Genomic DNA, 25,814 nt, shown 5'->3' with positions numbered 1-25,814 from the left:
TGCTTTGGGGCGGTTTTTCTTCAGTTTGAACAGGGGCCTTAGTCAAGGTAGAGGGAATTATGAACAGTTCCAAACACCAGTCAATATTGGCACAAAACCTTCAGGCTTCTGCTAGAAAACTGAACATGAAGAGGAACTTCATCTTTCAGCATGAAAACGATCCAAAGCATACATCCAAATCAACAAAGGAATGGCTTCACAAGAAGATGATTAAAGTTTTGGAATGGCCCAGCCAGAGCTCGGACCTGAATTTGATTGAAAATCTGTGGGGTGATCTGAAGAGGGCTGTGCACAGGAGATGCCCTCACAATCTGACCAATTTGGAGTGTTTTTGCATAGAAGAGTAGGCAAATATTGCCAAGTCAAGATGAACCATGCTGATAGAATCATACCCAAAAAGAGTGAGTGCTGTAAGAAAATCAAAGGGTGCTTCAACGAAGTAACAAAATTTGAGGGTGTGCACACTTATGCAACCATATTATTTTAGTTTTTTATTTTTACTTCCCTCCACCTAAAAGATTTGTTTGTTGTTCAATTGATTTGTACAGTTTATAGGTCACATAAAAAGGTGAAAAAAGTTCTGAAATGATTTATCTTTGTCTCTTTTTTTTTTTTTTTACATCACAGAAACCTGACATTTTAACAGGGGTGTGTAGACTTTTTATATTCGCTGTATACTTGACCATACCTATCAATATTTGAAAATGGAGTACATTACAACACTAAGGCCTAATGAAAAAGAGCACAATAAAGAAAACAAAAAAGTTGCTTACAAGTCATTTTCTTCTTTTCTCTTTTTTTTTTGGTACACTTCTAAATACAGCTCCATGTTATGCAGTGTGTCCATGCACATTGCTTTGGTTACATTCAAATTTTAGAGCAGTGTTTAGGGGCATAAAAAAACAAAACAAAAAAAATGCCGCAAACCTGCATTCAGAGAAAAGCATACTGGCATAAGATTACGCATACATACGCATCAAAACACATAATTTCAGTCTAATGTGCAGAACAAATGAGTATTCTAGGCATTACAACTAAATAGGTTCATATGCTTTACAAGCATCAACGTGCCATATACTCGCCAGACCAAGCATTTTCTATGCAGGATTTTTTTGCTATCTAATAAAATGAACACTCTAAGGGTTAATACAATCAAGATTCTTTTTTTTTGCTCATGTACTCCGTGTTCTCACTGGAAAAAATAAACTCAAGACTAAAAATTCAAAGACTTCACTAACAAAGGCAAGAAAATAGAAAGTGTTTCAATAGAAGTAACCAGTCTTCATACACAAACCACTGTTTACTTCCTTCCTGAACAATGAGCCACAAGCAAGGAGTGAACTACCAGGAACAGGGAACTCGACAGGATCCATAGAGGAATTCAAACACTGCAGAGGTCAGAGGCAAGGCTGTATTTCACTAATACAGAGGAGCAAGGCAGGGAGTGATAGTGCTAACGCCGACAATGAGGAGCAAGGCAGGGAGTGATGGGGCTAACGCCGACAATGAGAAGCAAAGCAGGGAGTGATAGGGCTATCGCCGACAATGAGGAGCAAGGCAGAAAGTGATAGGGCTATCGCCAACAATGAGGAGCAAGGCAGGAATGATAGGGCTATCACCAACAATGAGGAGCAAGGCAGGAATGATAGGGCTATCACCAACAATGAGGAGCAAGGCAGGAATGATAGGGCTATCACCAACAATGGAGAGCAAGGCAGGGAGTGATAGGACTATCACCAACAATGGAGAGCAAGGCAGAAGTGATAGGGCTATCACCAACAATGGAGAGCAAGGCAGGGAGTGATAGGACCATCACCAACAATGGAGAGCAAGGCAGAAGTGACAGGGCTATCACCGACTATGAGGAGCAAGGCAGGAGTGATAGGGCTATCACCGACTATGAGGAGCAAGGCAGGAGTGATAGGGCCATCACCGACTATGAGGAGCAAGGCAGAAGTGACAGGGCTATCACCGACTATGAGGAGCAAGGCAGGAGTGATAGGGCCATCACCGACTATGAGGAGCAAGGCAGGAGTGATAGGGCTATCACCGACTATGAGGAGCAAGGCAGGAGTGATAGGGCTATCACCGACTATGAGGAGCAAGCAGGGAGTGATAGGGCTATCACCGACTATGAGGAGCAAGCAGGGAGTGATAGGGCTATCACCGACTATGAGGAGCAAGGCAGGAGTGATAGGGCTATCACCGACTATGAGGAGCAAGGCAGAAGTGACAGGGCTATCACCAACAATAGAGAGCAAGGCAGAAGTGACAGGGCTATCACTGACTAGGAGGAGCAACGCAGGAGTGATAGGGCTATCACTGACTATGAGGAGCAAGGCAGGAGTGATAGAGCTATCACCGACTATGAGGAGCAAGGAAGGAGTGATAGGGCCATCACCGACAAGGAGGAGCAAGGCAGGAGTGATAGGGCTATCACCGACAAGGAGGAGCAAGGCAGGAGTGATAGGGCTATCACTGACAAGGAGGAACAAGGCAGGAGTGATAGGGCTATCACCGACAAGGAGGAGCAAGGCAGAAGTGACAGGGCTATCACCAACAATAGAGAGCAAGGCAGAAGTGACAGGGCTTTCACTGACTAGGAGGAGCAACGCAGGAGTGATAGGGCTATCACTGACTATGAGGAGCAAGGAAGGAGTGATAGGGCCATCACCGACAAGGAGGAGCAAGGCAGGAGTGATAGGGCTATAACTGACAAGGAGGAACAAGGCAGGAGTGATAGGGCTATCACCGACAATGAGGAGCAATGCAGGAGTGATAGGGCTATCACCAACAATGAGGAGAAATTTAGGACTGAAAGGGCCATCACTGACAATGAGGCGCAAGGTGGGGGTGCTACGGCTGCATGTTACCAATACTAAAAAGCCATATAAAAAGAAAAAAAAAAAGCCACACAGGAGTGATCGGAGTCATATGACCAACACTGAGAAGCAATGCAGGAGAGTTAGAGCTGAACATCACTAAGGCCTCGTTCACACATGCATTTAAGGGCAGACCTAATTCTCAGAGGAATAGGAGACTCAGAGGGGTTTTAGCAAATAGCTGCAGGTTGAAAGCCGTATAATAAGTAATAGGAAGCCGACAGCGCCTGTATTTGTTTGCAAGTAAATCGAACATGCAGCGACTGCCTGTGGATGATCAGTCCTTGATTAAAGCAGTTTGCACTCAGGGCTCATTAGCCAAAAGTAATTGGTGCCTGTCAAATTACATGCAATTTCAGCTGCTCACAGAAACCCCACCAATTATCCAGCAAGAATTTATACTCTGCATCTAAACGCACGGGTCAATGGTTCTATATCACCAATACTGAGGAGCAATAAAGAAGAGGTAAGTTTGTACATAACCAGTCCTGAGGCGCAATACCAGAGAGGTAGGACTGTATATGACTAACGGTATAGAGCTACACAGGTGGGGGAGGGCTGCATAAGACTATTATTGAAGTGAAGTGCAGATCATTAAAGTGTTACTAAACCCAGGAGCCTGCATTCACTATATCTGGTCTCCCACAGTACACAGAATATGGAAATGCAATTATTTTAGTAAATATAAACTGCTAAATACCTTTTCTCATTAGCACTTAGAGCAGTCTTGTGACTTCTATCAGTGTCTGGTTAAAGCTTGTGGGAGGAGTTTTCATTCTACTCCGACTGTCCTATGAGGCTGCAGGACCCCTGACCCTCTGTCTGGACAGTGCTGATTGGCCCTGTGCTGATCACATGCACTCTTCCAAGAAAAAAAAAAAAATCTCTAGCATTACACACTAAACTGAACATGTGCAGAGTGCCTCCTAGGGCTCTGTTCTATCAGCAGATGGCTTGGGGACAGTAAAGAAGGGGAGGATCAGAGAAGACAGGTTTAAATAGCCTTTTTACACAATGCATAGGATTAACCCTTTAGGTTCCACAGTGAGTATAACAGCATGCTTTACTGCATATACAGACTGATTTCACGGTTGTGGCTTTAGTAACAATTTAATATGACAGAGCAATACAGAGTTAGGGCTGTGTAACACAAATGCTGTGACCTATGCAGGAATAATAGGGAAGCATATAACCAATACTAAGGGGAAAGGATGGCTGTATATAGCCAATACTACAAAGCCATACAGCAGTAACAGGGATGCAGATCACAAATACTGATCAGCCATATAGAAGGAGGTAGAGCCAAACATCACTAGGCCTCAATTGCTATATATCACCAAGTCTGAACTGCCGTAAGGAGAGGTAGGGCTATATAATGTTAGGGTATCAGATGTAGGTTAGAATCTGTGCAGACATGGTAGAATTGTAAAGTATGTAGAAAAGAATAGGCAAAAAAAAGGGCAACAAACAAGGCGTAGGCTCTGCATCTGGATTTTCCCCAGAGTGGCTAGTGATGGGATTAGAACTGGTTTGATCCCTGGGATGGTAAACCCAACACTAATGACTGGTCCAGAAGGTAACACTGACCCTAAATGATACCTGAAAAAAAAAAAAAAAAAAAAAAAAAAAAAAAGATTGTGATGCCTGCTGAGAAGAAAGCAAGGAAGATGAAGGTCCTGTAATCTATTAGAGATGCAAACATTACAGGTACAAACTACTTAGCATGTATGCCTTTAACATGGAAATATATCCGACAGGTGGGAAGAATCACTTAGCACACGGCGGCTCTGATGAACAACTGTAACAGTGGGTTCCCACCAGAACACGGTGCAGGAAAGGCACAATCCATGCGTGTTTACCAAATCGTGTACATTGTTAACAGCACCCCAAATGTAGATTACAAATGCAGTATGTTTTTGGGCACCAGATCGTGTGGTACAGCGCTACCTACCATGCAATTTGGTGCAGTGAATTTTTCAAAAGTAGTGCATGTGCAACTTTATGTGCAGTCCGATACATTGTGCAGCCTATTCAAATGAACAGGCTGCCAAATTGCACTGCAGGATAATGCTCAGGAATAAAAGATTTAATTATTTGTGATGCAAGCTGCATTCCTGTGCAATTCTGGTGTGAACCAGACCCCTACAATACACTATTAAACTGTGCAGTTATAAAGCTGCACAATGTAATTAGTAAAATGTTGTACCTTTTCAATCATTCATTTCTAAATAAAAACATTTGGGCTGAGCTGAATAGATAAAAGAACCAGCAGCTCTTCATTGTCACATACAATCAACTCCTTCTACAAGTGGGATTCGTTCTCCCTTGCCTCCAGAGAGCAGCTCCCTCCAGCAAGAGCGAGTCTCCGCTTGGCTCTGACATCAAGTACCAGGGAGCTCTGTGAATGTGCTGTGGACCTGAAGGGAACTGCGCCAAAGCTTTTTGAAGGACCACTGTGGGTAATTAAATGTTTAGGCATCTAGTTTATAGCTGAACTCCAGGCAAGCAGTTAAATACACAGTTGAAATATAGATATGGAAGCCATTTTAGCTGCTAAAAATAAGGATTTGTAATGCTGCACAGCCAGTTTTATGATCCAGGCACCCCTGCCAGACAGTAAAACCCTCAGTTCAGCCACCAGAGCAGCACAGCAGAGTAATATCACTAGGTCAGGGCACATTGCCAGCTTGATGAATGACCAATAAAGCAGGAGCATCAAAATGTCTATTTCTCTGCACGCTCTACTCTTGTCAGCACATGTGCACCACGACAGACCCTGACTGGCTCCCAACGACAGATTTTCCTCTACCTGAGCGTACGAGACTGATATCAAGACAAATTCAGGCACTAAAATTGTTGCTCCTTTCCCCCCCCTCTCCAAGAAAAAATACCCACCACACTGACATGCTCATTAAGTCCAAGGAAAGAGCAGAAAGATGCATTATTTACCTTTTTCCCCACTCCAACAGACTCCCTACATATGTTTAAATCGGGGATCTTCAAACTATGGCCCTCCAGCTGTTGCAGAACTACACTTCCCATGAGGCATTGTAAAACTGACATTCACAGACATGACTAGGCATGATGGGAATTGTAGTTCTTGAACAACTGGAGGGCCATAGTTTGAAGACCCCTGGAATGATTCCCCCGAAACCTCTTCTCTTTAGCTGGTCTTACAATGAGCAAATATTTGCTGCTTCCCAATGAACTGAAATTCGACCAGTGCGTATTCCCGTCAGCACCACTCCACCTGACATACTTTGAATAAAAAAAAGAATCAAAGGAGAGGGCAGGAAAATTGTCAGCCAAACAGAGCCTGTGCCGAATCAGATGCCAACACCAGTCGGGCAATCTGACAGCTGCCAGAATACAACAGCCCCAGCAGGAGATTCATCCACCCGCACTGTTTTGGAAGAATCACTTCAATTTTTGTTAGATAGAAAACTATGACCTGTATATGCTATGTATATGTATGGACAGCTTTAGGTGCTCCAGCCAGAAGTTCCATCAAATAGACTGAAGTATCAATATATAAGGACACCAACAAAGCATAGAAAAATCACAGAAAAAGGGAAGCTTTTACCTTCCCAAGGATTTGTATTTTTGTCCATCCAGTTTACACAGCTCTGCCACACATCACAGCCTTGTCTAGGACAGGAAATATGACGGTTGTGAAAAAAATATTTTTTCTTTGCTGCAGTTAAATTAAAATGACAGGTCTTGCCCTTCTTCCAGTCTATAACTAGACCGTAAAAAGAAAAGCAACATACTGATTATATCTCGCAGTCAGTCTCCTCTCCTATTATCATTATCCTTGCTGGGATATGAGCATCTTACGCTGCTTCTCCCAGTCTGGGATCTGCTGTACTCTGCTGTGTTGCAAGTGGCCGATAGCAGATAAAATTCAAGTACTCACACTGCTTGCATTTAAAAAATAAAATTTGCAATATCGAATCCAGAGCTGCATCAAATTGTGTTTTAAAACTCCCTGGAGTTCAGTTTTAGGTGTCCATAGTGCTGCCACACTGGATGCATGGTTTGCTATAAGCACATTAAAGTTGTAATCGGTCTGCGCACATCAGTGCTGAGATGCTCCCAAAAAGGTGCACCGTACTCCTATTAGAACTGATGATGCTCCCTACAAGTGAAAGCCTTTCATTACACAGGCAATGCTGTTAAAAATGGGTTTTTCATCTGCAACAGTATACACAGAAACTAATGCTAGCATTCCAAAGGATATATCCAGTATCTATCACATTCTACTGCAGTGCTGAGACAATACTGTTGGAAGGAATGTACATGTCAGCTAAACCAAATGCATAACATTTTTAAAAAGGTTCAACAATATGCTAAAAGAGATATTCATTTGGTTTTAGGCTGGCCACACATCCACACAGGGCCAACCACTGAGCAAATTTCATCCAGTTCCTCAGTAACCGGCTGAAATTCATACAGTATATGGCTAGCTTTACACACACACACAGAACATGCACCAAAACATACAAAACAAGCAACATACCTGAAGAAACCAACAGAAATATCAGAGCTGGCCATGCATGGAAAGAATTTCAGCCGGTTACTAATGAACCAGAGGAAAATCAAGCCATGGGGGTCCTGTCATCATCCCAACGCCTGACATCCTTCAAACTGATAATCAAATGAGTCAAGAGGAAAATTATTGGCTGAACAGAAGCTGCATCCATTCTGATGCAGTCACTGTTTGGGTATTCTGACAGCTGTCAGAATGCAATAGCTGGAAGATGAGATTCCCCCCACCTACACTGTTTATCATGGATGTAGTAATCAAGTATTTTATTTTGTTTTGTCCTCATGGCTGAACGAGAGAACTTATACTGTGTATGGCCAGCTTAAAGCGGTAGTAAAGTCTGGAGGGAAAAAAAAAAAAAAAAAACAATAAAAAAAAACATTCCCCCACTGAAATAAGGGCATAATGTGCTAGTATGCAGGGCATACTAGCACATTATGACAGACTTACAGTGGGTACGGAAAGTATTCAGACCCCCTTAAATTTTTCACTCTTTGTTATATTGCCGCCATTTGCTAAAATCATTTAGGTTCATTCTTCTTCCTCATGAATGTACACATAGCACCCCATACTGACAGAAAAACACAGAATTGTTGACATTGTTGCAGATTTATTAAAAAAGAAAAACTGAAATATCACATGGTCCTAAGTATTCAGACCCTTTGCTCAGTATTTAGTAGAAGCCCCCTTTTGATCTAATACAGCCAGGAGTCTTTTTGGGAAAGATGCAACAAGTCTTTCACACCTGGATTTGGGGATCCTCTGCCATTCCTCCTTGCAGATCCTCTCCAGTTCTGTCAGGTTGGATGGTAAACGTTGGTGGACAGCCATTTTTAGGTCTCTCCAGAGATGCTCAATTGGGTTTAAGTCAGGGCTCTGGCTGGGCCATTCAAGAACAGTCACGGAGTTGTTGTGAAGCCACTCCTTCGTTATTTTAGCTGTGTGCTTAGGGTCATTGTCTTGTTGGAAGGTAAACCTTCGGCCCAGTCTGAGGTCCAGAGCACTCTGGAGAAGGTTTTTGTCCAGGATATCCCTGTACTTGGCCGCATTCATCTTTCCCTCGATTGCAACCAGTCGTCCTGTCCCTGCAGCTGAAAAACAACCCCACAGCATGATGCTGCCACCACCATGCTTCACTGTTGGGACTGTATTGGACAGGTGATGAGCAGTGCCCGATTTTCTCCACACATACCGCTTAGAATTGAGGCCAAAAAGTTCTATTTTGGTCTCATCAGACCAGAGAATCTTATTTCTCACCATCTTGGAGTCCTTCAGGTGTTTTTTTAGAAAACTCCATGCGGGCTTTCATGTGTCTTACACGGAGGAGAGGCTTCCGTCGGGCCACTCTGCCATAAAGCCCCGACTGGTGGAGGGCTGCAGTGATGGTTGACTTTCTACAACTTTCTCCCATCTCCTGACTGCATCTCTGGAGCTCAGCCACAGTGATCTTTGGGTTCTTCTTTACCTCTCTCACCAAGGCTCTTCTCCCCCGATAGCTCAGTTTGGCCGGACGGACAGCTCTAGGAAGGGTTCTGGTCGTCCCAAACGTCTTCCATTTGAGGATTATGGAGGCCACTGTACTCTTAGGAACCTTAAGTGCAGCAGAAATCTTTTTGTAACCTTGGCCAGATCTGTGCCTTGCCACAATTCTGTCTCTGAGCTCTTTAGGCAGTTCCTTTGACCTCATGATTCTCATTTGCTCTGACATGCATTGTGATCTGGAAGGTCTTATATAGACAGGTGTGTGGCTTTCCTAATCAAGTCCAATCAGTATAATCAAACACAGCTGGACTCAAATGAAGGTGTAGAACCATCTCAATGATGATCAGAAGAAATGGAAAGCACCTGAGTTAAATATATGAGTGTCACAGCAAAGGGTCTGAATACTTAGGACCATGTGATATTTCAGTTTTTCTTTTTTAATAAATCTGCAACAATGTCAACAATTCTGTGTTTTTCTGTCAGTATGGGGTGCTATGTGTACATTCATGAGGAAGAAGAATGAACTTAAATGATTTTAGCAAATGGCTGCAATATAACAAAGAGTGAAAAATTTAAGGGGGTCTGAATACTTTCCGTACCCACTGTACTTTAAAACAAAGGCCTCCGGTGGCACACTGTCACTGCAGACAAGTCTTCCATCTTCACCTGGTCTTCTTTCCGGGTTTGCGGGCTCCAGCCGTTTGAATGGCCATCACTCCCACGCACGGGAGCCAGGATCGTGGCACAGCGCTCTCAAGGGACAGCATACTCCGTATTCTGTCCCTTCAGAGCACATGCTCTGGTGATGTCATCAGCTGCAAAAATTGTAAACATCTCCTAAAAGGTGAAAGTTTAGGAGATATGCCTTGTAACTACAGGTTAGCTTTATTGTAAGCTTACCAAACATATTATAAGCTTACCTATAGGTATAAGTCACCAAACGGTGTTTACTACCACTTAAGGAGCACAATTACAAAATACCCAAAAAAAAAAAAAAAAAGGGGTACAACCTGGTAAAATATTAAACGCATGGAGTTTGTATGACTTCCCCTGTACAGATCTTCTCCAAGTTTTCTGGGATTCTCCCACCCACATTTGTTGGTTAACTGATATCTGAGCAAACTAGCCCTAGTGCATGTATGTATGTGATGGTATGAATGTTGCAGACATTATTCTGCAAGGTCCTCACGAAGCAGGAACTGGTGTGAAAGTTCCACAGTCCCTGCAGAAAATCTCAGCATTAACTAAATATGGAAAATAGGAAATGAAAAGTTATCAATGATAGATCTGTAGCTCAGCACACATCTCATGTTCAAGCAGTGATGGAAATCCTAAAGCATAGTGCCGTATGTAACAAGTGCTGTCACAACAGTTCTCACCAAATGACGGGCGTTGCTCTGCCCTGCAGGTGGGACTAGTCTAACATTGGGTGAGGCACTTGATGATACCCATTAGCCCAAAGTAGAGAACTTTCCCCGACGCCTGAACTATACAATAAACCCAGACAACTGCAGCATGGCACTTACCCTTAGCATCGCTCTGAGCTCCGGACACCATAGAGACCCAGGAGGAGAACAACACACTGGCAGCACGATGAGAATTACTATGACTGTTTCATAGGAAGTTTCAGGCCCTTTCACTGCCCCAGCCAGTTTCATGACATCACTGCTCTGCTCCTCCCCGACCCATGGAAGGGAGGTGGAGGAGGGGAGGAGATGCTGAAGGAGAAGCCTGGATTACAATACACTCATATTAGAAGCCAGTACATATGTGATGAACACGTTATATCAACCAGGAGATACATCAATTAAATACATCCTTCTGCTAGGAGCGTCATCTAGAATATCTGCAGAACAGCATTGCTGGGAAAGAGCTGGCCAGATTTTTCATACTTCAATCTCTACTGTATGATTTTAAAGGAGACTTGCAATGACAGAAACGTGGAGATGATATACCGGACCCCCTTCTGAAAATGCTACCTGCCTGGTTAAATCTAGCTTTAAATTGTATTTCAGGTAAAGAGCAAGAATAAGCATTTGAGAAAGAAACTCTCCTGATCACATACTTGTTCAGGGTCTGTTACTCAAAGTACTGAAGGCATTAAGTCACGAATACACTCCAAGAACTAGCACTTTCAGGAGAGATTAGCAATGACAGTCTACATATCTCTCATTGCTTTTGCAATTTAGGGTGGAAAGCTGGCCATACACAGACTTATTCTAACACAGGGCTTGACAAATATGCTTGAAATCTAGGAGCCCATTTTTTTTTTCGAGCATGCCGAATGGCCCAGCTTCTGTTGGACCGGCTGCCATACACACGGCCGATGGTGGCGAGTTTTTTTATTGAACAGACTGATGTTGCCCAGCATTTGACCCATGTGTACTTTGTTTACTTCTGAGAGACTGTAAAGGAACACTCCAACCACCATGACCACTTCAGGGATTTGAAGTGGTCATGGAGGTAGGAGTCAAACACTGCATATGTTGGGATATTTACAGTTATGTGCTATGGGCTAGTTGCACCCCTAGCACATATGACTTACTGCTGGCAGTTACTGCTGGCTGGTACTGCTGCCAGCTACTGCTGTGGGTATTGCTGGCTGGTACTGCTGTGGGTACTGCTGCCTGGTACTGCTGCCTGGTACTGCAGGTGGGAATGGTGGCAGAGATCACTGAGCGACGTTGGAGGAAGCATACAGAGCCGATGCTTCCTGTAGCTCTCCTGTCACAGGCCTGTGATAGGACGGAGCCTGAACAACAGAGGAAGCATCAGCTCTGTTCTGTCACAGCTGACACACCACTCTTTCGCCTGACATCCCAGGTCTCCTGTGAGGTGCGCAAGTCTCCTGCCTGCAGGCACAGCAATTGCGGGTGTCAGGGAAACGAAGCCCACATGCGGGAGACTCCTGCACCTCACAGGGGGACCTGGAATGCCTGGCAACAAGACCCCTCCGGCAGTGTAACCCAGGCACCAGGCCGCTAATTCTAGTCGCCAATGTGACCTGGCGCCCGGGGTTTGTCGAGCCCTATTACAAAGCATGTATGGACAAATATCCCCTGCCAGCTATTGTATTCTGAAAGCCAGCTCCAGCGGCTGCAAGTATACCTGTACAGCGATTGCATCTGGTTCCTCCCAAAATGGACTAGGGTCTATGGGATTTGTATTTTGCATAGAGCAATGCACATGACCCTAACAAATGTGCACCACTCGTTCCAAGCAAATTTAAGGGGGATCGGGAGGGGGAACAAAGAAAGAAACAGTTTAATGAAAAATAGATTACAGGACCATTAAAGTAAGTAGGCAAAAAAAGTTTTTGTTTTGGAGAGAGTGGAGAGGGATTGGAACACCGGTTAGGATTTTATTGCTGTATGTGCCCCTATTAGGGAGATTCATCCTCTTTGTCCTGTACAACTGAAAGTAAAAGAAAATCCCAAATTTTGGGTTGTCCCCAGAAAAGTAATAGCGGGGAAATCTTCCAATAGGAACACTAGTTCTGGTGACCAGGGGATCCACAAAGCAATTCCACCTAATTTACAGGGATTTCCTCTGACTTCCTGTTTGGCTATGGGACAGGAAGTGAAGGAAAATCTCTGCAATAGGACATAGATGGAAAAAAATAAATAAAAATCTGACAGGAGTTATTACCCTCCTTTACTTTATCCAAAATGAAAAAAAAAAAAAAAAACGGAATTTTTGTAAAATCTTACCTGTAAAATTCCTTTCTCTGAGTCCTCCGACAGTTGCCGCCCCTTCATATTCATCACCAATGGGTTATGTCCTCTCATCCGTAGGAGTAGCTAGGCAATAGAATATGTTAGTACAAAGACTTTTAACATATCCCCACCCCCAGGGGGTGGTCCCCTCAGTACATAACCCTCCACTTCCTGTATCCAACTCAGTTTCAGTGGAATAGCAGTAGAGAGTACATCAAAAACCCCAAAAGAGGGGCGGGGGCGGCGACTGTCGGAGGACTCAGAGAAAGGAATTTTACAGGTAAGATTTTACAAAAATTCCGTTTTCTCTTACGTCCTCCGACAGTCGCCGCCCCTTCATATTCATCACCAATGGGATGTCCCAAAGCAGTGTAAACATGAGGGGTGGGAAGAACGCAGCCGCGCCCAAGGCAACGCCGTCTCCCCATCAGAGAAAGGAACCTTACCAAAGGAAGGAAACCAGTTGGGCATAAGAACAAAACACTCGCTCAACAGGAGCAAGAAAACCCAGGGAAAAACAAATGTCCCAAACAGTCAAAGAACCCGTAACAAGGGCTCTAGGGAACTGCCGCACTAAGAACCTTGCGGCCAAAGGAAGCATCAGCCGATGCCTGAACATCTACTCTGTAGAATTTTGTGAAAGTGCGTACGGTCGACCAAGTCGCCGCCTTACACACCTGGGCCACAGAGGCCCCATGACGACAGGCCCAAGACGTACTCAGAGATCTGGTAGAGTGCGCCTTCACAGGTACAGGGGGAACTTTCCCCTTCAAAGCATAGGCCTGTTCAATGGTCTGTCTGATCCATTTGGCGATGGTAGAAGCCGACGCCGCCATGCCCTTCCGAGGACCTTCCGGAAGAACAAACAAGGCATCCGACTTGCGAAAAGACCCAGTCGATTTTAAGTAGACTCCAATCGCCCGGACAACATCCAAGGAGTGAAGCAGCACCTCCGTCGGACGCTTAGGCTTCGCGCAGAGCGAAGGTAGGACAATGTCCCCATTGAGATGAAAGTCCGAAACCCTTTATGGAAGAAAAGAAGGGTTAGGTCGCAAGACCACCTTGTCCCAAATGCACAACCAGATACGGAGATTTGCAGGACAAGGCTGCCAGCTCCTACACTCGACGAGCCGAGGTGATAGCCACCAAAAAAGGCGACCTTCTTGGATAACAAAGACAGCGAGATCTCCCTGATCTTTTCAAAAGGAGCACGCTGCAATACAGACAGGACTAGATTCAAGTCCCAAGGGGGAAGAGGGTCCCTCCTAGGAGGGATCAGATGACGTACCCCCTGCACAAAAAAGTGCCAACCAAAGCGTCAGATGCCACAGGACGTTGAAACAGAACGGCCAAAGCGGACACCTGACCCTTAATCGTAGCCAGCGCCAAACGCTGTTCAACACCCGTCTGAAGGAAGGACAACACCCTAGACACTGAATAAGTGGTAGGAGAGAAACCCCTGGATTCGCACCAGGCAAAATACGCCTTCCAAGTACGGTAGTAAACCTTCCCCGAGGAAGACTTCCTCGCATTGATCAAGGTGTGAATGACCTCAGGGGAAAGACCCCTGTTCTTCAGGACCTCGGTCTCAACAGCCAGGCCGTCAAAGCCAGCGACTGTAAAGCAGGATGGAAGATCGGTCCTTGCGACAGAAGATCTTCTCGAAGAGGCAGACGCCACGGGACGTCGATTGCCAGGTTTACGAGGTCTGCGTACCAGGACCGGCGAGGCCAGTCCGGTGCCACAAGAATCACCGCAGTTGGTTCCGAGTGCAACCTGCGAAGGAACCTGGACAGCAATTGAATCGGTGGAAACGCATACATCAGTCGGTACTGATGCCACGGGGCAACCAACGCGTCCGACGCGTCTGCCCGAGGATCGCGCGTCCGTGCCACGAACCGTGGAACTTTGTTGTTCAGACGAGACGCGAACAGGTCTACCTCCGGGAGACCCCACTTCGCGCACAACATCTGGAAGACATCCGGGTGAAGGGACCATTCCCCCTGGTCCAGGGTCTGGCGGCTCAGATAATCCGCCTGCCAATTCTCCACCCCCGGAATGTGAACTGCTGATATTGCCGGGACATGCGTCTCGGCCCAAGACAGAATCGCGGCCACTTCTCGAGCCGCCTGGGCACTCCTGGTGCCCCCTTGGTGAATGATGTAAGCCACCGCCGTGGCATTGTCCGTCTGCACCCTGACCGGACAGCCGTGGAGACAGTCCGTCCAACGGCGAAGACAGAGAAGTATCGCACGCAGTTCCAAAATGTTGATCGGAAGGGAAGACTCCTCCGTCGACCAAACACCCTGGGCGGACAGAACGCCCAGAACACCACCCCAGCCCGACAGGCTGGCGTCCGTGGTGAGCACCGTCCATGAAAAGGGACGAAAAGACTTGCCCCCCGACACTGAGGGGGACCGAAGCCACCACAGAAGATCCCTTCTGGTCTGAGAACTCAAGGATATCTGAAGATCCAGAGAGTGCGGTCGCCCGTCCCACTTGGACAATATCTCCGCTTGGAGACCCCGAGTGTGAAAACTGGGCGAAGGGAATCGCCTCGAAAGCCGAGACCATCAAACCCAGACACCGCATGCACGTCCGAACGGACGAGAACTGATAGTCCCTGAGGGACCTGACTCCCTCCTGAAGAGTCCTGAGTTTGTCGTCCGGTAGGAAGACCTTCGCCTGGACAGAGTCCAGAATCATTCCCAGGTATGGGAGGCGGACCGACGGACACAATGTTGATTTTTGGGAAATAGATCGTCCAACCAAACTCTTGCAGAGTCTGCAACGTGACGGACAGATCCTTCACCAGACCTTGGTTGGTCGCAGACCGAACCAGAATATCGTCCAGATATCCCAGGACCGATATGCCCTGGGCTCTCAACAAGGCCAGAACCGGTGCCAGCACTTTGGTGAACACCCTCGGAGCCGAGGCGAGACCGAAAGGCAAAGTTACAAATTGGTAACGATCCTCCGCTATGGCGAATCGAAGGTACCTCTCGTGACCCTCGAAGATGGGGATGTGAAGATACGCATCCTTCAAGTCGATGGAAGCCATGAATTCCCCCGGAACCAGGACAGCCACCACCGACCGCAGGGATTCCATGCGGAACTTGCGCACCCGCACAAAGCGGTTCAGCGCCTTCAAGTCCAGAATCGGACATACCTTGCCCTCTTTCCTGGGCACGGTGAACAGATTGGAATAGAACCCCCGAATCTGTCCCGATGAGGCACCGGGACCACCACACCCTGAGCCTTCAGGTCCTGCACCGCTAGGCGCAGGTCCCGCAAACGCTCCGGGGATAACAGAAGATTTGAGGGAAAGAAATCTGCTCTTCGGCCGAGAGAGAAACTCGATCTGTTAGCCAGACTGAACGATTTCCCGAACCCACCTGTCCCGAACCCGGGACAGCTCCACGGCTTCTTGTGGGAGCCTAGACCCTTAGACGGCTTGCCCCTATAGTGTGACCGAAAGGCACGAAAGGACCCCTGATGGGGTCGAAAGGAAGCATGCTTCTTACCGGGAGCCGCCTTGGGCTTGTGGGATTGAGGCAAGAGCGTGCTCTTACCACCCGTAACTCCCTTAATCAGTGCATCTAAGGATTCGCCAAAAAGGCGAGAACCATCATAAGGCAAATTGGCCAAAGTCTTACGGGAAGATTGATCCACAGACCAACACTTCAACCAAACCAGGCGGCGATTTAACACCGCCACACTGTGTACACGTGCAGCCAACGGAACCATATCCAGGTCCGCATCGCACAAATACATGACACCCTGGTGGATTTGATCCACCATATCCAAGGTCGCCTGGGGGGCAGAATCAGCCACCAGGACCCGCCTAAGCACCTGCGTCCAGCTCGCGACCGCCTGGGCCGCCATAAGAGAAGCAAATAAGGCTTTCAACATAGAACCCATAATAGAATAGGTGTGACGGGCAAGAGATTCCAATCTCTTGTCCGTGGCATCCCGGAACACCGGGGTGTCTTCAGCCGGAATCGCAGTGGATTTGTTCAAAACCGCTATCGCATGATCCACCGGCGGTGGAATACACCAGCGCTCATCAGTAGCAGGCGTAAAGGGATAGCGTAGCTTAAACCTACTAGGTACAGCAAATGGTTTGCGTATATTACGCCACCGTTCTTTCACAGCGTTTTGGAAATCATCAGTGCAGGGGAACACCTGTGACGCTTTGCGTCTTTTCTGCGTTCCATAAGCCGCTAAGGCAGCTGGAGGACATGATTCCTCCTCTAATCGCAGTGTTTGCTTGATAGAAGCAACCATTCCATCCATGAGTGCAAGCTCTTCAGACGAGCCAGGGGGAGAATTATCAACCCCCTCCACCTCAGCCTCCATCTCTGACCCGATAAGGTCCAGGGAGGAACGGGACCCCGATAAGGAGACCCCAGCCACAGCAGCCCCAGCACCATCACCCTCTGAATCAGAGGAAACTGACACCCTGGGCCTTTTTCGTGGATTGAGCAGCCACCAGCTTTTGCACCTGAGTCGCAAGGCTAGCCACAATCGCAGCCAAATCCCCCCCCGGGGGGGGAGATTGCGGACCCCTGGCTTCCCACTAAGGCTGTAGGAAATTTGTTTTCCTGAGAATCCATGCCCCTGTAGCAGAAAAATAAATGGGTGACCGCCCCTTTAAGAGAGCGCTGCGATCGTAGCCCACTTCACACAAAAAACCCCCCACACAAGGGACCCCCACAGGGACAATGAACCAAGGCAGGACACAGGGAATAGGGGGAAATGAACCTGGAGATCGCTGCTGCTGCCTGCGGTGCTTCTGAAGGAAAGGAAGTGCTGGTATACAGGGCGCTCTATTAAAGCCTATGGAGGCTACAAGAAAATGGCCGCCATGCATGTAAAACATGCGGCCGGAGCGATCGCAGCCAAAATGGCGCCGTTTGGCGCCGAAACCGCCGCTCCCACACCCCATGAGGGTGAAATAGAAAAATACACCAATTGCCCAGCAAAAGGAATAAACATGTTAAACCGCCGCAGCGGCGCTGTAATGTGCCCCAAGCATGAGAACTCAAGCCCCACAGCACACAGCCGTTCACATACAGACTGACACAGAGTGCAGCACAACCCCCCCTCCTGCAGCCCACAGCATGCAACACGAGGGATAGGGAGACAGTAACAGTGTGAACACAGGGTAAGGTAACACAGTCCCAGACTGACACCCCCCAGACAGACAGGTCCCCACATACATACACTTACCTCTTACATGGCGTGGGGAACCCGCACAGGCGAACAAACCGCTGAACATGAGGCAGGGAGAGTCGCATCTAGGACGCACCAGAGGGTGGGTTGAGAAACCGCACAGCGTCCGGTGAGGTAGCCACCTCACCTGGCATCCCTGCACGGAACAGGGATGGGTCGTTCAGATAACTCAGGAGCGATACCTGACTGAACGCTCGATGGCGGGCTGAGAAACCACTGACCCACAACCTGCGATCAGGGGGGGTCAGCCCGAGACGCAGCCCGCATGATCCTCTTCTTCCGAAGAACTAACTAACGCTGATAAAATAACAGCTAACAAGAAAGAGAGAAAAACTCAAATAAAATCCAAAGAAAGGAAAGAGAGCTGAGACAAGGTGTCCCAGCACAGAAACATCCAGCCACTCCTGACAGCTAGACAAATGAAACTGAGTTGGATACAGGAAGTGGAGGGTTATGTACTGAGGGGACCACCCCCTGGGGGTGGGGATATGTTAAAAGTCTTTGTACTAACATATTCTATTGCCTAGCTACTCCTACGGATGAGAGGACATAACCCATTGGTGATGAATATGAAGGGGCGGCGACTGTCGGAGGACGTAAGAGAAAAAAGGTTTTGCCTATAGTTCTAATTTAAGTAGTTGGTGTGTATGAATTATTCTTGGAGAATAAGGATATCTTTAGAGTCATAAAAAATGTACCTTGAGTTTTGCTTTAAAGAGACACTGGTACTTTTCAAGGTATGCCTACTAATCTGTTTTTTCATGACCGGCTAATGGCTGCTTTGGAACGAGCATTGTCATATGGAAGATGTCACATGCTGCCCCATACCCAGAAGTCTACACTGAAGGCTAGGTGGTGACAGAAGTGGGTATTTGTACAAGCACCTCTGGGAAGGAAGGAGGGGCCGTTAAGGGACACTGTCACCCTGCCTGGAATCAGCAAAGGGTCAGCGTGTCTTTAAAAGCCAAGATTACCTTTTGGAGCCTGTTACACATCATATTTAAGGTGTAACATGCTCAAGCTCCTGCCCCCCCCCCCCCACCCTTTGACAGAGGGTAGGGGTTCCTCTCTCCCACACCTGGTACATTTTAAAACCAGTGTAGCTTTGCAGGGCTTTACCCACACAGCTGCTTCATTCATTCCAGGAATCTGAATGAAGAATCTACAAATCCTGTCATCCACCCAGTAGACAGCTTGTAGATCTCAATGAACTGCGAGGGTGCTGATGAGCGCCCTCGTAGTTTATTGAAATTTCCACCAGTTTTCTGACAGAAAGCCCTACAGAGGTAACAGGTAGAAAGCTGGAAGACCTGTCTTGAGGAGCCTGACGTTACACCCGTGATTTCCTGATTTTTTGTAAAAATTTGAGCATTTATTTATTTATTTTTCTTTAAGGCTTACCCTTTAAGTAAAGCCAATTCTTTAAAAAAACTGCAAGTAAATCACTTGATTAGGGCTCAAAGAAAGGCACTGTTCTGGGGATCCTTAATATACAGTACAGGCAAAACTCCAAAAAACAGCAAAACTTATGAACCAGGGCTTTAGCTTACTCAAGAGTGAACACAGCAAACATAATATAGTTCATATAAAGTGCAGCGCAAAAATGAATAGTATAAAAGTCCAGAAAATCCCAGAGAGTCCATAGAGGACCCCCCGCCGACGAAGTCCCGTTGGACGATACGCGTACGGGAGGTGGAGCCGCCTGTCATGCGCTGCTATCCTTTGGGTCTCCTGTTGCCGGAAGCCGCGATCTCTGGAGTGGCCCCGCTCACGCTATCCATTGAGCACCTTACAGGCTGACTATTTACATTCAAAAGTGTGTGTCATTTTTTTTATTGCTTTTAATAAAGGAATTTTTTAACGGAAAGCACTTAGATCAAGGGTGTCAAGCTCAATCTTATGATGGGCCGCACCAGCAATAGGGTTGTTCTCAAAGGGCCAGTGGTATCAGTAAGACTATATAAATTTATCCACAGCTTTTTTTCTCAGAGGATAGGTGCAGGAACTCAACCACTCCCCACCCCAGAGTTCAGGAGTGAGCTGCGTATATAGTGCAGAGTTCAGGGGTGTGCTATGTACCTAGTGCAGGGTTCAGGGATGCTCTATGCACAAAAATGCAGATTTCCGGGTGCCCTACAAACAGAATGCAGAGTTCAAGGGTGCAATACATACAGGATGCAGAGTTTAGGGGGGTGTGGTGTACAGAATTCAGGAATGCGCTGTGTACAACATGCAGGGTTGAGGAGTGTGCTTCATACTGAGTGCAGGGTTTAAGGCTTCTGCCAGATTTGGGCTGAAAAAAAAAGCCCTGGGTGCGAGGGCCACAAGAAATGGCCTGGCGGGCCAGATTCGGCCCACGGGGCCTTGTGTTTGACAAGTGACTTCGATGTTATCCTTTTTGTTTATGATTATACACTGGTGAATGGGAAAGTCTGGTTCCCTGCCTATAATCTGGCTGCCTGGATTTTTCTGTGACGAGTCCCCCTGCATATACCATGACTGTTTGGATACACCTCCGATACGATTTGTCAAACGCATACTTTTGTCCTTAAGGTGAGCGTGGTGTATACTTCACTGGTGGAGGTGCTTGGCTGACCGTCTTTCTATGCACTCTATTGACTCTCTGGGATTTTCTGGACTTTTATCCTATTAGTTTTGGTGCTGCACTTTATATGAACTATATTAAGTTGGGATAAAAGTGATTTGTCTTTAGTGTTCAGCTTGCAAGTTTAGGGTTGCTGTGTATCAATTTTGTCTGCACTGATTGCCAAAATATATTTTAAACAAAAGCTTTTCCCAAGCTTATAATACAGTGGGTACGAAAAGTATTCAGACCCCCTTAAATTTTTCACTCTTTGTTACATTGCAGCCATTTGCTAAAATCGTTTATGTTCATTCTTCTTCCTCCTCATGAATGTACACATAGCACCCCATACTGACAGAAAAACACAGAATTGTTGACATTGTTGCAGATTTATTAAAAAAGAAAAACTGAAATATCACATGGTCCTAAGTATTCAGACCCTTTGCTGTGACACTCATATATTTAACTCAGGTGCTTTCCATTTCTTCTGATCATCCTTGAGATGGTTCTACACCTTCATTTGAGTCCAGCTGTGTTTGATTATACTGATTGGACTTGATTAGGAAAGCCACACACCTGTCTATATAAGACCTTCCAGATCACAATGCATGTCAGAGCAAATGAGAATCATGAGGTCAAAAGGAACTGCCTGAAGAGCTCAGAGACAGAATTGTGGCAAGGCACAGATCTGGCTAAGGTTACAAAAAGATTTCTGCTGCACTTAAGGTTCCTAAGAGCACAGTGGCCTCCATAATCCTCAAATGGAAGACGTTTGGGACGACCAGAACCCTTCCTAGAGCTGTCCGTCCGGCCAAATTGAGCTATCGGGGGAGAAGAGCCTTGGTGAGAGAGGTAAAGAAGAACCCAAAGATCACTGTGGCTGAGCTCCAGAGATGCAGTCAGGAGATGGGAGAAAGTTGTAGAAAGTCAACCATCACTGCAGCCGTCCACCAGTCGGGGCTTTATGGCAGAGTGGCCCGATGGAAGCCTCTCCTCAGTGTAAGACACATGAAAGCCCGCATGGAGTTTGCTAAAAAACACCTGATTGACTCCAAGATGGTGAGAAATAAGATTCTCTGGTCTTATGAGACCAAAATAGAACTTTTTGGCCTTAATTCTAAGCGGTATGTGTGGAGAAAACCAGGCACTGCTCATCACCTGTCCAATACAGTCCCAACAGTGAAGCATGGTGGTGGCAGCATCATGCTGTGGGGGTGTTTTTCAGCTGCAGGGACAGGACGACTGGTTGCAATCGAGGGAAAGATAAATGCGGCCAAGTACAGGGATATCCTGGACAAAAACCTTCTCCAGAGTGCTCTGGACCTCAGACTGGGCCGAAGGTTTACCTTCCAACAAGACAATGACCCTAAGCACACAGCTAAAATAACAAAGGAGTGGCTTCACAACAACTCCGTGACTGTTCTTGAATGGCCCAGCCAGAGCCCTGACTTAAACCCAATTGAGCATCTCTGGAGAGACCTAAAAATGGCTGTCCACCAACGTTTACCATCCAACCTGACAGAACTGGAGAGGATCTGCAAGGAGGAATGGCAGAGGATCCCCAAATCCAGGTGTGAAAGACTTGTTGCATCTTTCCCAAAAAGACTCCTGGCTGTATTAGATCAAAAGGGGGCTTCTACTAAATACTGAGCAAAGGGTCTGAATACTTAGGACCACGTGATATTTCAGTTTTTCTTTTTTAATAAATCTGCAACAATTCTGTGTTTTTCTGTCAGTATGGGGTGCTATGTGTACATTCATGAGGAAGAAGAATGAACCTAAATGATTTTAGCAAATGGCTGCAATATAACAAAGAGTGAAAAATTTAAGGGGGTCTGAATACTTTTCGTACCCACTGTACACATAAGAAAATCACATTGGTGTTTCCTCATTATGTGTCCAGCTCTTTATAAACCAACCATGTCCTGGGAACTTGTTGTAACTACAGAAATAAAATAATTGTTCTGAATGCAATTAATTTCATCAACCAACAAGTGATTCCTCTGGAATTATTTTAGTATATATTGGGAACGTGTCAAGAGGTATATCCAACAAAGATTGCAATGTACAGTATATACAAAAGTATCCCTATCCTTGTTTGCATTTTGGATTATAAATTGCATTTTTTTACACTCTGTATCATACAATATATTTATTTTTATTTTGTATTTTTTGATTTAGCACTTTATTGGAATAATTTTGGGCACAGAGCTTGGCTTTTTCTTTATAGTTTATTTCCTCAGGGATATCCTAACTCCTGCTTCCCTAGGCTGTTTTTTCTCCTTATAATTGGAGAAATTAGATTTCATAAGAGAAAGAGGTGCACATGATCGTTAGAAACACAAAGCCAAAAGGACGCAGGTAAACAGAGTATTTTGACTGACAAAACTTAACCCATGTGAAGTCACACAGGCTTCCAGAAATACAGGCGGAGCGGGTTTTAGATGGCACAAGATACACTGTAAAAGGAGGGAGGTGGGAATGAAGAGGCGTGTAGATCACAAGTTAATGTATATCTGCTTTCACTGCTCACGCACACAAAGGGATTACAGAGATCTACAAGCAGCAGTATCTGTAGCTTGGTGACCCCGATCATCTGACTTGTCTGCTCTAAAAACAATGCCACCAATGCATATACACATATATAGTACAGTGCACTAACCTACATAAAATAGGATTTTCCATCTTCAGATTAACTTGGCCATCCATGAGAAGATCTTTAAAAAGTTATCATAAAAAGGAGATTAAACGATAATAACCACTTTGTGTGAATTGATCATAACTGTCCTATAACAGTGGTGTTACCATAGTGGGTCTCAAGCGCACCCCCTGGCATCACCAGAGGTCCAATAGTCAACCAATGTAATGTCACAGAAATAAAATCAGACACTGCAGACCTGCAACAGGCGATGATCAGATTGCAAAAATGCTATAGGAGATGTTGGAGACATGAGACTGCTAGAGATCACAGCTATTACAACCCCTTTACAAGTCAAAGCTTTCACATTTTTTTTTCTCCCTATTGCCCTCTTAAGGTCTCATTCACAAGGGCATTGTGTGCCTGCATGGGGATGTACAGGTGTTCTCTGCATCCCTGTTCAAACAATACCATTTATGTCATTTGGGCCCTAGTGGGTGCACAGACATCAATGTGAATTCCCAAATGCACACTATCTCTGTCTACGCAGCTCCATACAGCAGCCCTGGGGACTGAAAACTACACCGTTCTTCTGTCTCTAGAGACACTGGGACAGATCAGAGCAGTTCTGATTGGTCAGTGGTTAATTTTTTCAGAAAAGCTGAACTTATTCTTCAGTGCCGGTTCACACATATGCAATGTCAGACATTGCATGTGATGCGCTACGCACTGCTATGCAAATCCCATGCGATGTCTGAGCAATTCAAATTCAGCCATACAGGTTGTATGGCTGAATTTACATCGCATTCAGACCAATGTCGCACAGGACCCTTTTTTTGGTCCGCCCCAGAATCGGATCGCATTGGATTTTCACACCTATGTGATCCAATTAATGTCCGAACTGACAGTTCACACTGCGATATGCGAACTGATCTGGGGGTGTCGTTAACTTTGTATTGACAACCCCAGAGATTCGCATATGGAAGTGTGAACTGCCTGCGAGTTGAGTGCGATGCGGGAACCCGCAGTGGATTCACAGGGTTCCCACATCGCACGTGTGTGAACCGGCACTTAAAGTGGATATAAAAGGTTTTCTTTTTTATTAAATCTTAATGCATTCTCTGCATTATGGTAAAAAATAAAATAAAAAAACACCTTTTAAAATGTCACAACCCCCCCAGCCCCCCCTTTAACTGGGCCTGTAGCTTACGCATGTATTTGCAAATGTGTGCAGACTAAACCCCTGTTTTTAATGCATACTGTTAGACGGGTCAATTTGGTTGGTCGCAGGCTGGTCGGTAAGAAGAGCATGGAATTTTCTGTGGATTGATTTTGACATATGTTGCCCTCCAATGCTCCTTGCTGCAAAGACCAGTTATAGATGGGGGCAGTGGCTAACTTTTTGTACGGTTGATATACTGGTCAGGCAACGCACTTACACCTTTGCAGCCATAGTGCTATATGCTGGGTGTTCAGTGTGCCCCTGCACCTTTAAAGGAGAGGTGGGGTCCCTCCAGCCAATCTGCCCTCTATCCATTAGAATGTATGTGTTTCCGCTGTGGACTGGAGCCTCTTTAAAGTTAAAGTTAGAGGTAGGGACTACAGGTAACAGAGTGCCTTGACAGGACCTGTAGCTTACACATGCATTTGCAAATGCGTGCAGACTAAACCCGTTTTAACGCATACTGTTAGACAGGTCAATTTGGTTGGTCACAGGCTGGTCAGTAAGAAGAGCACGGAATTTTCCTTGGACTTTTTTTCCCCCTAAACACTTACCCGAGCCTGATCTCAATCCAGCGCTGTGCCTGCCGCAGAATTTCTTCTCCCCTCAAACAGAAGACTCAGTGGCAGTGGGAGCCGTTGGCTCCTGCTACTGTCAATCAAATCCTAGGAGAAGGAAGTGGGGCTGAGCCACGCTGTGTGTGGCTATGGACACATGCAGCCTGGTTTGGGATTGAGCCCACACACCTGCCCCCATAGCAAGTGGTATGCTATGGGGGCCAATGGGGAAGAGGAGGAGCAGACAGTGCCAGTCAGAAGACCCCTAAAACGGAGGTTTGGAGGCACTCTGTGCAAAACAACTGCACAGAGCAGGTAAGTATGGCATTTTTGTTAAAAAAAAAAACCATTCTAAGCTTTACAATCACTTTAAAATATTGTGAAAGGCTTAAACCGAACCATGTCTATATAATATAATAATATAATCAAAAAGTGCAGCGCTAAAATATAAATGATGACACAAAAAATTACTTAAAGTTCATTCAGAAAACAACATAAAAAGGTAGGGGTGACTAAAGAACCCAAAGAAAAGTCCAGTTTTAAACAAATCCAGGAGTGTAAATGTGATGACAATCCTTCCTCCTTGTGACACCCAGGGAATGTGTGGAGAGGGGACACCTCAGTGCACTAATGTGAGAAGCAGCTTACCAAAAAGCCATGGCTACTCAAATGAATGAGGCAGCCTCGCCAGATACAGCATAAATCTCAGGAACTCCAAGAAATCATGGGTAACGCCGAGAGATGGTATATTCCTCAGGGTAGCTCCATAAAATTCAGATGGGAGTATGGAAAAGAATAGTACAGAAGACCATAGCGTAATCCCGTAAGGTAGTAATGGTAAATTTATTAAAAGAACTACTCACATGTAGGATGTAAAAACAGGCACATAAAAAAATGGTGGCTGGGGATTCAATCGCGGGGATTCGTGGCGCCCAGACGACGTCTTTTGATG

At 46.0% G+C, this 25,814-nt stretch overlaps 1 protein-coding gene across 2 annotated transcripts in view; it reads right to left on the bottom strand.

Moving 5' to 3' along the window:
* Positions 1-25,814, bottom strand: part of PAK4 (p21 (RAC1) activated kinase 4) — a 158,590-nt gene that overhangs the window by 99,184 nt on the left and 33,592 nt on the right. The window contains exon 1 of one of the 2 annotated variants that reach the window (XM_082264605.1): positions 10,437-10,567. The exons of the other annotated variant lie outside the window; for it this stretch is intronic. Within the exon in view, the coding sequence (XP_082120731.1) occupies positions 10,437-10,467 (31 nt within the window). The 5' untranslated portion in view covers positions 10,468-10,567. Of the gene's footprint in view, positions 1-10,436; positions 10,568-25,814 lie in introns of those variants that run through there. 2 annotated transcript variants of the gene reach the window in all.

The sequence above is a fragment of the Pelophylax lessonae genome, assembly GCF_965119305.1.
Source record: "Pelophylax lessonae genome assembly, chromosome: 7".
Lineage (NCBI taxonomy): Eukaryota > Metazoa > Chordata > Amphibia > Anura > Ranidae > Pelophylax > Pelophylax lessonae.
This window is presented reverse-complemented; position numbering and strand designations above follow the sequence as displayed.